At 45.0% G+C, this 17245-nt stretch overlaps 1 protein-coding gene across 10 annotated transcripts in view; it reads left to right on the forward strand.

Annotated features, from left to right (window-relative positions):
• Positions 1 to 2962: 2962 nt before the first annotated feature.
• The window catches only part of IYD (iodotyrosine deiodinase), a 62829-nt gene continuing 48546 nt past the window's right edge, over positions 2963 to 17245 (forward strand). For 2 of the 10 annotated variants that reach the window (XM_084512416.1, XM_084512412.1), the window contains exons 1-2: positions 14473 to 14496; positions 15319 to 15387. In XM_084512416.1, the coding sequence (XP_084368542.1) occupies positions 14488 to 14496; positions 15319 to 15387 (78 nt within the window). In that variant the 5' untranslated portion in view covers positions 14473 to 14487. Of the gene's footprint in view, positions 3218 to 14411; positions 14497 to 15293; positions 15388 to 17245 lie in introns of those variants that run through there. The other 8 variants (XM_084512422.1, XM_084512421.1, XM_084512420.1 and 5 more) reach the window with 8 other exon arrangements.

Below are 17245 nucleotides of genomic sequence, written 5' to 3' on the forward strand. Positions count from 1 at the left end.
CACACCAAAAAATAAAAACAAAAAACTACCTCACGCTGCTTTGGCACCTCTCCTTTCAGATGTTGCCAGCCTATGTTGGGCTGGGGCTTGGTCCAGCTTGGGAGGAAGGCCAGGCAAAACTGTCTTGCAAGTGGGGTTGTCTGGAATAGAGAAAAAAACATGGCTGGTGAGGGACTCCACATGCTGAGATTTAAGCTTGCTTTTGGGCACCCCATGAAACATTGAAAAGCTCCTGCACATTGGACCCCCTCTCAGCAATGTCCCAGGGCTGATTTTGTCCCGGGGGTGTTATCAGGATAACCACAGGTGAAGCAGGGAAATAAGGCAGTGGCACGAGGCGCTCGACTGTCTTGTGAGGCAGGCAATGAGCAGGCCGTGTAACTCGTCTGCAGAGCTTCACCTATGCGGGGTGAACTTCCTCTGATCGCTTCAAAACTGTACTGATGTTTTAACGTGGAGAACAAAATCAGCCCCAAAGTCCGGCGCACAGAGACGAGAGAGGTTATTTTTAACAGTGTGGGAAGTGCAGTACTTACAAGGCTAATGCTACCTACAGTACATGCCTCGCATTTTACTCTGCAGAAGCAGAGCCCTCTTGGGTTACAGGGCTGGAGGGGAATAGCAAGCCCGTGTGCTAATAATTGCTGTGTTACTATTTTTAAAGTTCTGCCTGCATTGTTTGTATCATTGTTGCCCAGCAGTGCCTCCCCTTGCCAGGTTACTTGAGGCAATGTTGGGGTTTCCACTTCAGTGTCTGCATTGTTTTTCTTTCTCATTGTTTGCTTTTTTTTTTACCCCTTTATTTGTACATAAGTACAACTATGATCTTGTATTTATAATGATGATAATAATGATGATGATGATGAAAATAATAATAATAATAATAATCTTGAAGCCAGGAGAATGATTTTGACAGTTTTTGTTGTCTGGCTCAAATCAGAGTTGCACTTGTAAAGGCATGGGGCATCCTCCACCTGCCCTTGTAGCCTCAGCCTAGCAGGAGGTGGCTTCTGTGACTCCCAGCCTGATGGCCCAATGTTTTCCTCATCCGCTTCCACACTCAAGCAGTGCTGGATGCACACGGGTGGGCTGACAGGTCATGTCATGGTGGGCACCAAGCTCCCATTTGGAGTCCACCTGGCTGCTGCTGTGATGCTGCGGCAACAAGCAGGCATCCGCCCTGCGTGAAGCAAACACAGCAGGGGGAACAGGGTGGGCAGCTCATTTTCTGCATCATGACTGCGTGGCTGATGGACATCTGGAGAGGCAGAAGGTGCGAGAGAGGCAGCAGCAGTGGAGGAGAGAGGAGGTGGGCTGGGAGGTCTCTGCACCAGGAGCCACCTCTGTCGTCCCCTGCCATTGCCTCCATGTGCCTGGGCAGAGGTGGGATAGCAAGGTTAAACCAATACGCCACTGCAGGCTTCATTTTTATTCCAGGCATTTTTAAATTATTAATGTGCAGCACAGCAGTGACTGAGCCTGCTGTTAGGCAGTGCCTCGCAAGCCCATTTTAAATATTTAGTACTTACTAGCAAAGCAAAGCAAACAAACAAGAGTAACTAAAGTGTTGAGGACACACTTAATTTTTAAGCAGTTAAAAGCAAATTAGGCAGCACTTAGCAGGCAACAACACCAAGGCCGTCAGCTGCGTGCAGAGCAGGAGCCCCTCTGGCTGCTCCCAGCATCGCGCAGGGCTGCCTGACCAGTGCTGTGCTGGTGCAGCTGGGGCGTGATCCTGCAAGGTCAGCTCTTCTGTGGCCCCTGTTTACCTTATCTGTCCACCGCTGCAGGAGCTGGGCACTTTCTCCCACCTTTCTTCCTTTCTAGAGGTGCATCTGCTGTGGGCAGACCTCACTGTGGTATGTTCTTGCAGCCCTGGGCTGAAGCCACCTCTCTGCCAGCTTCCCTCCATCATCCCTTCTGCATGGGTGGATGTTGCCAAAGTGAACGGATAGCGAGCGCACTTCCCCCACGGCAAAGAGAAGAGAAACCATTCCTCAGCAGCTTGATTGATTGCTTATTCTGAAGTCTTGCTTATCTGATCAATACTCGTGGCACCCTATATACTTTTGGGGCATCTCACAGGCTGGTGGGTGACTAAGTAGGTGCAGGAAAGCACCGGCTTCCCAATCTGCTGGACCTAGAATCACAGAATGTCCCAAGCTGGAAGGGACCCACAAGGACCATTGAACCCAACTCCTGGCTCTGTATAGGACCACCCAAAATCAGACCATATGTCTGAGAGCATTGTCCAAATGCTGATTTTTTCTTCTCCCCTTTGCCACCACAGGTGGCACCCACAAGATGATGGCCAGTAGGAATGGGCCTGGCTCCACCTTGCCCGGCTGGGGCCTGCTCCCTCCGCATGGCAGCGGCAGGGTGCTGAGCGGCTCCGGATGGTGCTGGAACAAAAGGGGTGTCAGTGAGAGCTGGGTCTGGCCAGAAGAGGTGTGTCTGAGAGGAAGGATGGGGATGGGAACTAACTGCCTGTAAGAGCAAGAGGCAGGGACCAGTGTGCATATGGGGGAGAGGGGAGGAAAGAAGGGGGGAGGGAGCTTGAGGTCAAGGGAGAAAAAGTGGAACAGAGTACAGGCAAGTGATATTAGTTACAAAAAAAGACCAAATACAAAACTCAGCAAGAGCTAGAGAGCATAAAATGAGGTGTGGCTGGGGAAAACGAAGATTAAAACCATGGAAATAAAGTAAGAACGACTGGGGCTGCAGGAAGAATGGAAGGTAATACATTAACCAGAGAAAGTGCACACTCATTTACTAGCATACATCAATGCTGTATTTATTTGGGTACACATCAGGGTTGCTTAAAAGGATTGCATGGTTCTGGTCAGAGCATGGTGAGTGCTGGCTGTAATATGTGACAATAAATAATTATAGGTGAGAAGGGTAGAGTTACTAATTATTAAGATCTCCTGACCCTGCTCATTATAAGATGCTAGTTTCAGTTACTTACAACTGAGAAACTGACGGGCTGTAATTTTCCATACCAGCTGTCTGCCTCAGGCTGACTCTTTGACAAACAGCATTTCAAGAAGACTGGGACAAGACTGGGAGCTCACAGCAGATGGAAACAGGGACATGCAGCAAAAGAGGAGCATAGAGGCATCACTTGTGTGCCTACGGACAAAATCCAGAAGACCAAAGCCCAGCTGGAGCACAGACTTGAGGCAGACTTTAAGGGTATCAAGAAGAAATCCTGCAGGTATGTTAGCTGATGAAAGAAATTCAGGGTAAGCATGGGTCTGCTCACAGATAAAGGAGACAACTTAGCCGTGCCTGACACAGAAAAGGCTGAGGTGCTCAAGTACTTGAAGAACAGTCACAATGATGATGGACCCAAATACCCCCTTCAGTAGTGCTGGCCCATATGTCAAGGGGCAATGCCCAAAGGCTGTTCAGGAGGAACAGGAGGAACAAAGGGAGTACTGCAGCACAGGAAAGGTGTCCGAGAGGCTCTAGAGGTTTTTGGGACTGAGTTGGACAAAGCCGTGACTGACCTGACATGGCTTTGGTGATAGCCCTGCTGTGCGTGGGAGGGTGGCCCTTGGTTCTGTGGTGCTGCTGAGGAAGTTGTTGCTGTGACTATGCCAGAATAAAGTCCAGTTACTTTCTGAAGTGACTTTTTGAAGTGACTTTTTGATATGAGAAGCTTTAGTATCTCTGTACTTTAGTTTTGAGAGGTGAAAGAGGTTGAATATTATTAGGTTATGGGTAGAGGACCTAAAGCACTGTCCATCAAAGCATCCTTTGCTCCTTAGCCCACAATGAGAACCCAAGGTTTTCTCTTTTGCTGTTCCTCTGCAGTCAGGAGACATGTTCGAAAGCCTCGGGCAAAATGTCCCATCTTCCCTGGTGCCAGAGATGATGAAAAAGACAAACCAGGCTCAGCTCCTGGTCATGTTTCTGTTTCGAGTGGCAGCAATCAACTGTGTGTCTGAACTCCGGGTGTGTTTGCACATATTTTTCCCCATTTGACATGTGAATGTTTCTGACATGCTCAGAGATCTGATAGGGATGACAGCCTTGAAAAGAACTGGAGGAAATGACTAATTCTTCCTTCAGAGCAGGTATTAAATTTTGCTCCATACATAAATATACAGGGAAAAAGAAAATATTGTGTAACTGCTAAGTGAAACCCAACTGCTTCATACAGTAAAGAAGGCAAGAGTCCTTTGGAGAAAAAAAAAATAAAAAAAATAGGACATTACAAAGGCCATATAGTAAAAGAGAGGACCTGCCAGAACTGATGTCTTTTTCTCCCCAGGATTTGCTCACCCATGCCGTGCTCAGTTCAGGCAGGTCTGAGCAGGAAGAATCACTGCAGCAGCCTTTCAGGCCAGGGTCTCCTTTGCCCCTGACACCAGGGGAGGAGCATCTTGCTAGCAATGTGGTGGTACGTTTTTAGCCCCCCATTTGTGAGGTATGTGAGGGATGGGTGCAGGCAGACAGCCACTGTAGCTGTGTATCTTATCTGCAGGGCAGCAATGTTAGTGATGTGATGGCAGGAATTCAGAGATGTGGTTTTTAATGCAATGTGTGAGAGACACCAAGCCCAGCAGAACAAGTTCCAGACCTGGAGCCCAGCACAGAGTAGGGAATACAAACTTGCTGCCTCCCAGGGTACCACTCGTGCCCTCCCCACAGGAAGGAAAATCCTTACATGGCTTTAAAGTCAGGAACCAGGGCAGGAGAAAATCTGCAGTTCTTGCAGTGCAGGATTATCACCAGGGGAGTCCCTGGGAATCTGTGCAGTTCAGCAGATTTATATGTGACCTGGAAAAGGGGGTCAGCTACGAGCTGCCAAAATTTGCTGATGGCCTTAAATTGTTCCTATTAGTAAGGAGCAGGAGACCAGCTGTGAAGACATGCAGAAGTGGGTGCCAAAAGTTCAAGGGATACTGAAGTTCAAAGGAGGGACACTCGCTGGTTATTAAAAAAAGATAAACTCTGATTCGGGACAAGCCAGAGTTGGAATAAGTGAAGAGGTGGGACTGTCTTAGGGGAAAGAATCATACGTGCTTGTCTTATTCCCATTTTTTCCCTAGGCATTTGCTTATGGTGACTGGCAGGGAGGGGTTCCTGGGCCAGGTGGCTGTTGGTCTGATCCCATCAGTCAGATCTTACCTCCTGGAGAGAGCAGGTCAAGGGGCAGGACTGTAGGCCTGCTACAACTTGCTATCTCACTGTAGTGTATGAAATTCTCATGCAAAACGATGAAGTGGTTAAAGAACTATGCTAAATATTTTTAAAAATATGTTTTGAATTGCTATTTTGAAATGTCTTAACTAGGTCTAAATGTTCCTGATCCTCTTAAAAGCACATCTGTGTCCAACACTCGTTTCATGACAAAACAAGCTACACGGCCCTCGTTCCAATGTTATGTAGGCAGCAAATATGGTACTTTTACTGCGAATACTGCTCGGTAAAACAATGTTTTGTGCTCTGACCTTCATTAGACTGTGTTTTCCTAGACTTTTCCTTGGGGGCTGGATGATGAGTGTTCACAGTCCTTGTGTCATCTCCTTGTTTGAGAGTGAGAATGGGGAGGGCTAATAAAGGAGATTTTTCTTCACCCACTATGTCACATTGTTTTTTCTTCAGTATGGAAAAGAACCAGTTCCTAAGCCAAAAGAGGTCAGTTTTGCTCCATGCAAAGGAACAGCATGAGCCCTCCAATAATCATTGTGAAGGAGAACTCAACTGCCACTGCTCTAGTTCATCTCACTCCAAAGACTGTCAGGTTTCCTTTTGGTTGTAATAAGGTCAATTCAGCAAAAACTAACCTCAGAGTGAGGATACAGCTCAGGATGATCTCAGAAGACAGTAGGAATCTTCACTAAGTTTCTGCGATGGACTTACAGCTGATGCAAGACAGCTAGAAATGGTCAGGTGTAATGAGGAGGTATTGGAAGAATAGGCTTAAACAGCTGTACTGGAAGGAGTACTTGGAGGTCATTTAATGCAACTGCCTGCTGAAAGCAGAGTGAATTTCAAAGTTAAGTCTGGTTGCTCAGGGCCTATTTGTGATTCATTGACTGCTTTGTGCAATTTGTCTTTCCAGGCTCAGCCCTGGCAAGTCCCAGTGCAATGATCTCTGGATCACTATGTCTTAGTCTTGGTTATGAAGAAGTCATGAATGTTGCAAGGCTGGATATTTTTCTTGTATTCGTTCACATTACCTGCTTTTCACTGGAGCTGGGATGTTGCCAATTCACTCAAGACATTGGGATAAAAGGGCAACTGTGCTGCCTGTTAGAGTTGGGAGAGTCAATGACAAACGCATACTATGAGCTGAGTGTTTGCGACACTTGAGCCTGTCCTCTCTGAGAAGTGATAAAGACTGATCCCAGTTGTGTTGTGCAAGGTCAGGGGAAGTTAACAGCCTTTCCTGTCCACAAGAGCTGGTTGCTGCCAGCCACTGGGTGGAACTAGGACTCTCACTGGACCCAGACTGATTGCCGTGCGTGTTTTCTCTGTTTGCCTTGAAATTGCCATCCCTAATAGAAATAACCTTGGGCCTTGCAGTCTCCATAGGTGAAACTCCTTAGAAGGCTGAAAAGGCCAGACTTTGCCCTATCTGGATCATTAGCAAGCTCCATTGCTGTTGTGGTGGCCCCTACTTCCGAAGGTAGGTTTGCCTTGTAAGTGAGGGATGGTGTGCATGTAGACAGGATCAAGTGGGTGTTCAAAAGCAGCAGACACGACTGTACCTTAAACACTTCATTTGGCTGCTTTTTGCATAGTTTGTTGATCAGGATGAGAAAGCACAATGAAATCCAAGTACCTTTCTCCCCAGTCCAATAACTTGGCTCCCCACTGAGCTCCTTCAGCCTGTGCTGGTGAACATGCTCTTGCTGTGACCCAGTCTCCATGCTGAGTGCACTCTTTGGTCCTTCCTCACTATACCAGGAGAAGCACTTGATCCTTACAGGCTCTGTAACAGTATGGGGACACTAAAAACACTACTTCTGACCTTTTCTGCCTCCTAGTGTCAGAAGTTTGGGGACTGCAATATTTCATGACCTAGAAACCCTTTTCTGAGGGGTGAACATGAGACAGCTCGGGAGGCCTGAGGCTCTGGTCTTCTAATCCTAAGTGCTAGCAGGGTGCTGGGCTTGTGCAACCAGGTCATGGCTGTGGATCTTGTGTGGCTGAGGGTGGTGGCAGGATAGCGTCCAGCCCGCTGCTGGCAGTTCCAGGCTTAATTTTGCTGTGAAGGCTCAGCCAAGAGCTCACGGGCTGGCATTAGTATCTGCAAGCTTGCTGCCACCTGCTCCTGGAATGAAAAATTAATATGCTTATGCTCTGACCAAATTATGCTGTACCCTAATTCCTGAAGAAAATGTTGATAAGAGTGCTTTTGAGAAAGGCTTTTTAATATCCTTTGCAAATGACTAAAGGAATTCCAATTAGACCTTACATGTCATTTTCATTTCCCTTGCCATTGCTGTCTAATTCTAAAAAATGCTCCCATTTCTACTGCTTTCATGTATCATCTGCTCTTCTTATTTGTCCACCCAGCCATAATCCTGGTGGGTGACATGACAGCTATTTCCACGGCAAGAGCATTACAAATTCTAATAATATCTTTCACTGAAGTAGCACTTTTATCCTTGGTAGAGCTGTGTAAAATGAAGTTTGATATACATATTTTCAGTAGTTTATGTGGTTTTGTAATCTCCCATCTTGCAGCTTCTGGTTAGAACAGTTCACTTAACTTGGAGAAAAAAACAAAAGCACAACCTTTTTTTTTTTTTTTTTTTTTTTTTTTTTTTTTTTTTTTTTTTCGCTTTTGATTCAAAAAAATCTCTCTGGTGGAGAAGTAGGATTTATCTAGTTTATGAATTGGAAACAAGGCTATTCAGTGTTTAAAAATAATAAGGAAGTGTTCCTATGTGCTAAAATAGGCTTATTTTGCTTTGTATAACAAAAAATAAAACCCAAATTGACCCCTCTGACTTTTAGCCAGTCGGCTTTGCATTTCATTACTGCTATCCCATGCATCTTCACTCTGAAAAGGTCAAGAAAACATTTTTGTTCTGAAGCCCCTACATTAAATACTTGTTTCATCTGCCACTGAAAGAAATACGACGATTTTATTTATTTTTTGGAAGAAATGTGGCCAATGCTCAACACGGTGCTGCAGCACTACAGGCTGGTTTATGGGATGCAGTGGCAGGAGCACAAAGCCCAAGCGTAGTGGCAGGGAGGGCTTGTGTGGGCAGAATGCTAACGAGCTGCTGTGCAGTTTTCCCAAGATACAAAGGTTAACTTCTCTCGGCACTGAGGACAACGAACAAGAGATCTTCTGCTTCCTCTCCAAATATCTTGGCTTTCGAACAGCACAGATGCAGGGGGAAGGGTGCTGCTGAACCACTACCACCATTTTGGTTTTGTTTTCCTTTTTTTTTTTTTTTTTTTTCAGTACCTGGGATTTTTTTGTCCTTGCTAATGAAAAATACGCCCGTGAAATGAAGGACTGATGAAAAAGTATCCAATGACTTCAATGATTTCTTTGGATGCTGGCTTAGGGCAAAAATGATATTTCCTAGACTTCTCTAATTAGGTCTTTATTCTCTTCAGTGCCTGAATATGTGTTGTTTGAATTGCAAAACTCCTATCGAGGCTATAGTTCATCTGTTGAAACTCTTTGCTGTGATGTTTGTTCTTGTACATACAGGGCCTACCCTTGGCCAGATTCGTGTTTAATCGATGTTGATTGGGAATAATTTCACAGAAGTCAGAAGACTGATGCTGCAATATAGTTCAAAGGAGGACTTAGTCCCCTTGTGCATTGCTATATTAATTATAATATGCCTTCTCGGAAGCTGAGAATGTAATCTGAGTCAGTAAAATGTCCAGTGAGTCACTGCTTCATAGCCCCACCAACTTTCCAGGGGTGGCTGTGCAATTTATATTTTGTCTCCAGAGAATCTGTGAGCTCAGTCATACTCAAACCAAAAGCACTTGCATATTTAGTCCATATTTAAGTCCACTTCTATTAATCCATATTTAAGTATAGATTGCGTCGTACTCTGTTGCATTACATCATTTGAAGGAAAACTTTTATTTTTAGCTGTCCTATATTTTGCAATGTGTGGCTCTGTATATCCCATAATGGGGCTGTTCCAAAAGGCATAAGTACAAGCTGCTTTGTAAGGACACCCACAAAAGACACCAATCAATAAAGTGCCACAAATGTAAAATGAATGCTCCGTGAAATTCTGGGAGAAATCCCAGCAGGATCTTTCTGCAGCTCTCACTGGCCTTGGAGACAGGCTGCAAAAAAGCTACATGTGAATGAAAAATGAAAGACCCAGTACATGAGAGTGTGTTACAATGCACTGGGGCACTAGACAATGTCCTTGATCATGCAGAAGAGCATTTTTGTATGGAAAACCAATGCATTTTCAGATTTGTATTGTATTTGGAAGTAACATGCAGAAACTGTAGCTGCATGAAAAAGCAAGGCAAATTACATTACATGTTCTTCAGCAAGAGTGTCTCCTTTTGATTCTTTTGTGTGGATGTTAAATGCCTCCGAAAGCACAGAAGTTATCCTACGAAGCCCTCAATCACTGTGTACCGGAAATTAGGGCTTTGAAGGACATTTAATTATGAGGTTAGAAATAACTATCACTAATATTCTCTTTGAGATGCTTCAATTCATGCCTGAAACAACATGCAATGTAAAAGAGACTACAAACCTCATGGCAAAGAATTTGGGGCTAATAATAATAATAATAAAAATAAAAAAGTGTAGCATATAACACCCTTGATCACAAGGTTATAAAACCTGCTGGAAAGGAATAATCAAAACTTCAATTTTAAAACTCAGAGCATTCTAGGGTTCCCCAAGGGTTTGGGTATTTTTATAGCATTTTTGCACTGCTCAGAAAAGCTGATTTCTGCCAGGAGGTGTGTACTGGGGGCAGCCCCAAAATAATGCACAAAGACCAGAGCATTTGGCTGCTTTTTCACTCCTATTTCCATTTTCCCTGCTATCACAAGACTTTTTTTTTTTCTATCTTTTTTTTTTTTTTTTTCTTAGCATCTGGCTTTGCATCAAGTTGATCAAGATAAATCTCTCTGCTATGAGAAAAAAAAAAAAAAAGAATCTTTAATTCTTATTCCTCCTTGTTTTCCTCAGTGGAAGTAACACCTATTGTATACTCTAACTAGCTGTGCCAAAGCATCTCTCTGTTTCCAGCTCAAGATCCTTTCCCTGCTATTCTAGGCCAAATCTGACATTCCTGAGGCCCTCAATTCGGTCGCTTAAACAACAGCCAGCTAATGCCGCTTGAGTGCCTGCGGGTTTCTGGCAGGTCTCACAGCACTGGCAGAGGTGGCATGGAGCCCTCCAGTGACAAAAGGGCACCAAAGGGCAGCTGGAGCAGGGTGGGTGAACCTGGGTTACTTTACCAGCAGTAGGTGAGCAGCTTGAGGGTGCAGCAAGCAGGGGAGTTGCTTCTGGTGAGGATTTGGTTTTGAGTTTCTCAGGTCAGCATGGCCCCTCGTCCTCAGCTGGGAGCTGCCTAGCTTAACATGGGCTCAGTAAGGTACAGAGGGAGTGCGTTAATCAAAGGAGAGAAGCTAAATTTCAATAAGCTTTCAAACCCAAACAGACCTTAAGCTGAAGGTGCAGGAAGAAGGCCAGGAAGAGAGTGGTGGCTCCCCATGAGACAGCAAGGGCTGCACTGTGGGCGATCACCTCCCGTAGCAGGCAAGTGGAGACAGAGGTCTGTTACCAGAGGTGCTAGGGGAAGCTGGTGGCTGTGGTCCCCATCTGAACCAATAAATGGATGTTCTGGGGCCTGCCTTCAGGTTGGGAGGCAGAAGAATGGCATCCCAGACCTCTGCGGTAATGCTGCCTGAAATACTGCCAGGGCATGGGAGGCAGGCAAAGAGCCAGTGCCTCAGTGCACAGGCACAGAGGTAGTATTGAAGCATTTGGGGAAATGAGGAAGCTCCTGGGATAAGAGAGACCTGTACAGCCTGTATGGATGTACCATGGCTAAAATGAAGCAAAGCTGTGCACCTCTGAAAGGGCGAAAGGGAGAGGAAAAAAGGGGAAAGAGTTCAATTGAAATAAACAAGGAAAATGAGACTGCCTGTGGTCACCCTTGGGCAGCAGTCCTGAGCAACAGAGCTTGGGAACACATGCATGTGCCTTTACAGCAGTTCCTTGTGCCTAAAAAAATAGGAAGGGCATGTGAGAATGGCTGGGTTCAAATGGCAGCCCTGAAGCCCAGGGACACGGTGGGAGGAGGATAATCAGTGGGATATGGTGTTGCCAGGCTACCAACCTTGCAGGGATGAGAAAACAGGACCTATTGGCGGGGGAGTGCCACTGTATTTGAAGGATAATACAGAGTGTAACAGCATAAAAATGCTCCAGGAAAAAGAGGTGTGCTATGGAATACCAAGTAACAAGGCATCGTGGTAGGACCATACTGATGATCCCCTTTGGGATGAGGATCAGTAGTCGAGACCTGACCACAAAATGTTACATGAGATGGAAGGAGATGCAGTTGTAAGACAGACAGTAAAGTGGGTAGTTATAACCTCCATCTATATTTTGGATCGATGCCGTGTTAGGGCAAGGTGTACAGGTAAACATTTTTCGCATTCTGTGCGGCTGCTTCCTAAAATAACCTGCAAGAGAAGATGCTGATCTGTGTTTGGTCCCAAGTGGTGCATGGGACCCACTTCAAGAGGTATTCCTGAGAGAGCTGCTCTATAGCAGCTGTCTAAACATGATTAAATTTCAGGGACGATAAGCCAAATGAATCCAGAACATGAATATTCAATTTCAAGAAAGGCAACTTAGTAAAAACGTGGCTTTTTTTTTTTCTTTCTTTCTTTCAAAAAAAGAACAAAACAATCTTGAAAGCAGTAGTCTAGGAAGTGAGAAAATTGGAGCCTTCTCAAAAGTGCTGTATTAGAAGCTTAGGTAAATTTTGCAGTGAAATTAAAGAGAAGAACATAAGTCTAGTAAAGTGCCTTTATGGGTTAACAGGAGAGTCAAGGCTATCACAAGGAGAGGTTCAGTATTAAAAAATGGAAATGTGGTTTAAACAAAGAGAGCCCATAAGTTATGGCAGGTCAATAGTAAAGAGGCAATTTGGAGGACTAAAAAACTCTCCCCCAAAAAACTACTTAACGAGAGCCTTACAAAGGATACCTGAGCTGCTAGTAAAGAGTTCTTCAGCTGCACCAGAACTGGGAAGCCAGACACGGAGTTGGTGGGACCACTTTTCTGGCCAAAGGTGAAAGGTGCGCTCAGTGCTTCTGTGTGCTCAGTGCTCCGTACCTGAGAACATCAGTGTATCTGTATTGGCCTTCTCTGCTGCTGAGGAGTTTCCTACATCCAACGTTTTCTTCACAGCAGTAAGGTTGGGAGACCCAGATCCGGTTAGACCAAGCAGGTAAGTTAATAAGTCCCTGGGTCTAGACAGCATGCAACATGGGTTTCTGAAGTAACTCTGTGGTGAAATGACTGAGCTTATGCCTGTGCAACTCATCGTTGCAAGTGGCCACAGACAGCAGACTAGTGGATTGCCACTGTAATTCCTACCTACAAAATTGGGCTAGAAAGGATGCAGGGGACTACAGAGCAGTGAGTCTGATTTCCACCCCTGGCCAGACAGTGTAAGAAAGAGCAAGGTCAGCGACAGCGTGGATAAATACAGTTGGCTTGGAAAGTCTCCATCTCTGCAGTGGGATCCTGCCTTGCTCTTCTGCTCAAGGTTTATACATGCATTAAAAACACAGACTGGGGGCTCTGGCTGGCATATTGCAGCACGAATGTTCCAGATTCAGTGTGCCGACCTAGATGGACCATCGCTCTGATCTGCTGGGGTGTTTCTTTGGTCCCAGACACGAGATTTAAGTCCTTGTGAGTCTTCGCAGGTAGAATGAAGTCGATGATTCAGTGCATGGTGCAAAGGGAGCTGGTGATATGATGCTGCAGTCTGTCTTCTTTAGTGTCTACCTGCTCATAAAGCAGATAAGTGTTTGTTCTTGCTCTTCTCCTTTCTGTGCTTTCTAATGACAGTGTGCAAAGGAAAAACTAGACCTCTTTCCTGAAAATGTACAGCTCATTTCCTCAGACTGGCAAATCACCAAGTATAATTTGCCTGTTACTAACAGATCACAGAGATGTCCCAGCAAAAGTGAACTCACAGATTAGTCAGAGCAGGATGTGGTGTTAATGAGGGTTTAGTTACCCAGACACTTGTCGAAAATAAAAGATGACAGGTCACAGATGGTTCATCCAGTTTTTAATGTGTGGGGGAAAGTTTTTATACAGAGGTGGCAAAAGCAACTGTGATAGAAAGTCCTTGCAGATTTATTTCTAACTAGGAGGGAGAATTGACAGTTTCATTGTGGAGAGCAATTTGTGTAATGGTGATCATGAAATGACACAGTTCATGGTGACCATACTGGTGACAGGATGGTCAGGGAGGGTCCTAGACAACTGGAGAATGACAAGTGTGACACTTAACAATTAGAAAAAGGAGGTTGGAGGAACAGGAGAAGAATTATTTGTAGCCAGTAACTGAACTTCTTCTTTTTTTTTTTTTTTTAAATAAAATAAAATATATATATATATCTGAAACAGTTAAATGGTATTTTTGTAGGCACTCCTAAGGAAACAAGAAAGTCTGTAGCATCCATTATGAATCTGTCAAGAACAAAGTGTGCTAAGCCAATATAAAATCATTTTACAAGATGGTAACACATATTACAGGTAGGAAAGAATCTGCAGGAGTTGGCATTTGACATTATCTCAGATACTGTAATAAGTAAGCTAGGGAAAAATGGTCAAAATGAAATCGTTGTACTGTAGGAGCAAAACTTCTTCAATACCCATTCTGTCAGGTGGTGTCAGTGGTTTGTAGCCAAAATGAAAGGACAGATCAAGCAGGATTCTGGGTGATATGTATTGGGTTTTCTTCCTTTTTGGATCCAAAATGGCCCTGGTAAATTGAAGAAATTGCTGGTAAACAAGAAGAGGGAGGTCAGTAGGAGCAGGTGCAAAGTACTGCCCTGAGGTAGTCAATAAGTGGGAGCAACCAGTGTTTGCCAGGAGGCAATCAGTCTGCATGTGCAGAAGGTGATGCAGGTATGGGGAGGGAGGCCAGTGCCAAGGGAGCAGTCTCTTGGAAAGGTCTGGGGATTACAAAGGAGCCCAGGCTGAGCAGGAGCCAGCACCTCCAGTGGGAAGAAGACAAAGCTTGCAGTCAGTGTGAGGAAGAAAGGGGCACACAACTGGAACCAGCCAGCCACCTGCTGCTTTGTCTGAATTGGTCAGGCCTGGGCTAGGGCTTTGCAGCTCATTTTGGGCAGAAAGACTGAAGAAAAATGAGGAGCACCTGGGAGGGTGAATGTGAAGAAATTGATTTGGAGGGCTAGAAAACATCACCTGCTGGGTTGAAAGATAGAAGTTAGTCAGTCTAAAGCAAGGGGATGGGAAAGGTAGGTGGCTGATTATGTGAATGGTTGAAAGGAAGAAGAGAATAAAATATTTCCATAATTGTGGTGGCGAGGGTAAGAGTTAGTGGGTTTGACTATACTGGCAGTGTGGGAGAGATGATTCAATTCAGACATTAGGATACTCTTTCTGAAATAAGGGATAGTAAAGGATTGGGACAGATTTCAGAGTGACAATATTGTCAAGGCTTTGTCATTGGAAATGTTTAGGATTTAGCTACTCTGTCCTGGAAAAAAAAAAAAAAAGTACAATCAATCCTGTGGGGAAAAAATCATCCTGAAGTTCCTTTTTCTTCCTGTACTGTGTTGTTCTGATTTTGTACTTTTAAATTCAGAACCTTTCCTGAACTGTTTTTCCTTCTTTTGTGCTCATAACAGCCTTGAAGAATAGCTCATAAGTAAATAGTTCAGGAACTGGAGTAGTTTTCGGTAGTGGTTTTCTGGGTGCCCCTTCTTGCTCTTAGGATTTTACCCTTCATATGTTTTAACCCTCATCTATTCCTCTTACCCTTGCACTCTGTTCTCCAGAGCCAGTATGTTTATTGGCAGGGCATTTCTCAGTTCCTATGCTTGCGCAGCCCCATTACCTCTCAAGCACTCTGCTGCCCTCAGGGCTGCCCTGGCCAAGCAGTGGAGCAAACCAATATGAACAGTCAGTGACAAGGGGCAGATCTTCATGCCATCCATAACCAGGACTGTAGCTTAGCTGTTTATCCATCTAACTTCCCTTCTGCTCAGACATAAACACGGCAAAGGCTGTTGTGTGTTCATCAGTTTATTCCCAAGGTGACGTTTTTCCTTTGCTAGCCGGCATATGCCCACCCACTCTCCCTGTCCCTCTCAGGAGAAGCTGGTCAATGTGTTCATCTCCTGCAGGTAAGTGCTGAGTCTTCCACAAGTCTTGCTGTTATGAGATGGCTACAGATATTCCACCATACTTCTTCCATCACCATAACCTGGATTTTTTGTCTGGGAAAATTATCTCTAAATCTCTTCATCCATTTGGTTCTGCTAGGGCTTATGAAAGGGCTTTCAGCCGTGAGACACAGGTAACATGTTAAAGTTTCAGGTGGACTATCAAAAAACTACGGAAGTGTGTCTCGCTACTCAGACTTTGTCTTTCTACTTGAAGCATGAAATATGAGTGGGACTGATGCTCATGAGCAGAAAGTGCAGCAGCTCCAGGGGAGGATGAGCAGACAGCTGGGCAGAGTGTGATCAGGAGTGATTTTTGATCTGCTGAAGGCCGTAAAAATCTCACCTCTGTCCTGAATGGAAATTCACTAGGAGGTAGCCTGTTCACCAGAAAATCCTTCCTCTGGGGCCATGAAGGGCAGCATTCTCTATTAGGCTTGGAGTGGGCTGGTCAGATACATTGCTGCTGTTCTGGTGGAGAAGCTCTTTTTGAAAGGTGTGCGTGGGCTGGAAAGGGATTTCATTCTGCGCTTGGTACATTTGTGGGGCAGCTACTACAGGAGGCAGGCCAAAATATTTAGCAGAGCAGCTCTGAATGGAGAAAGGGCTCTGATGTAGATATATGGCTGCATCTGCTTAGTCTTCACGCTGCAGTGGTAATGTTCATCAGGGTGCATGAACTGGCTTGGCAGATGCTGTTGTTGTGGAGAGAGCATTAACACCAATGCCCTCTTATTTCTAGCTTAGATCAATGATTTCAGTAATAAAGGAGGAATTGGTGCTTACCTATTGATATTCTGCTGTGGAGAGAAGTATGAAAGACAGATGATAGAGCTTGATGGGCAGTGACATTTAGTTTCCCTAATACATGTAAATGCAAACTAATTATATTCCTCCCCCAAAGGCAAGCTAAGAGATCAGGTGCCCGAGGGAAAGTCTTGTCTTCTTGCACCCCAGGGTGCACAGAAAACAAGTTGCAAAGGACCTGAGCACCTGGGCTGCTGCTGGTGGGGATGAGGAACTGTGGAATGGGGCCAGGATGAGGTGGGGTGGACGTGTCAATGGAGCTGGGAAGATGGGAAGCAGAGAGGCTGGATTAGTGTGAGGTGCTGTGGAAGGGGGTAGGGCTTTTCTGTGCTCTTCTGGCTGTTTCTGGCTCTGGGGGAGTGTGGCAGTCAGAGTCAGTGGAGATTAAATCACTGCATCCTAGGATCACCAAGGAGTATTTGACGTGAGTTCTGAGGCTGAAATCCTTATACAGAGCACAGCTGGCATCAAAACATCCATGTTTGGGAAAGCAAGAACTATTTCTGTGTTGCTTAGTTCTCTGTGACAGGGAGCTTGCTTACTTAGGTCTTAAAAATAAACAATTCCCCCTGCTTTGAACAGCATCATTTTAGTGTAAGGTACTTCCCTCCACATAACCCTGTTGCTCAACGAGAGGCTCTTCTTTTACAGGTGACATTTTAAGTTTACTGTGCAAAAGGCACGTTAAGGCATTTTCCCCTCTGATGTTCATGATTTAATAAGATTTACATTGACTTGGTAAACCATTCTGTGGACTTTCAGCACTGAAGCCTCCTAATTTATTTGTTTATTTTTTGGCTTGAGAGGGGAAATACCCCAGATCACTCATGCGTTATAACAAGATGTTCATTCAGGGATTTCAAGCAAGCAGGCACCCCCCTTCTGTGCTCTTGCTTTGATTAGCACCTATTACAATACTTCTGTGCATGAATGCGTTACGTCTTCCTCTAGCCCTTGAGAGTCTAATGTTGCTCAGGCAGTGCTGTAAGAAAGCACTGGACCTTTTCTTTCA

The sequence above is a fragment of the Aythya ferina genome, assembly GCF_964211825.1.
Source record: "Aythya ferina genome assembly, chromosome: 3".
Classification (NCBI taxonomy): Eukaryota; Metazoa; Chordata; class Aves; order Anseriformes; family Anatidae; genus Aythya; species Aythya ferina.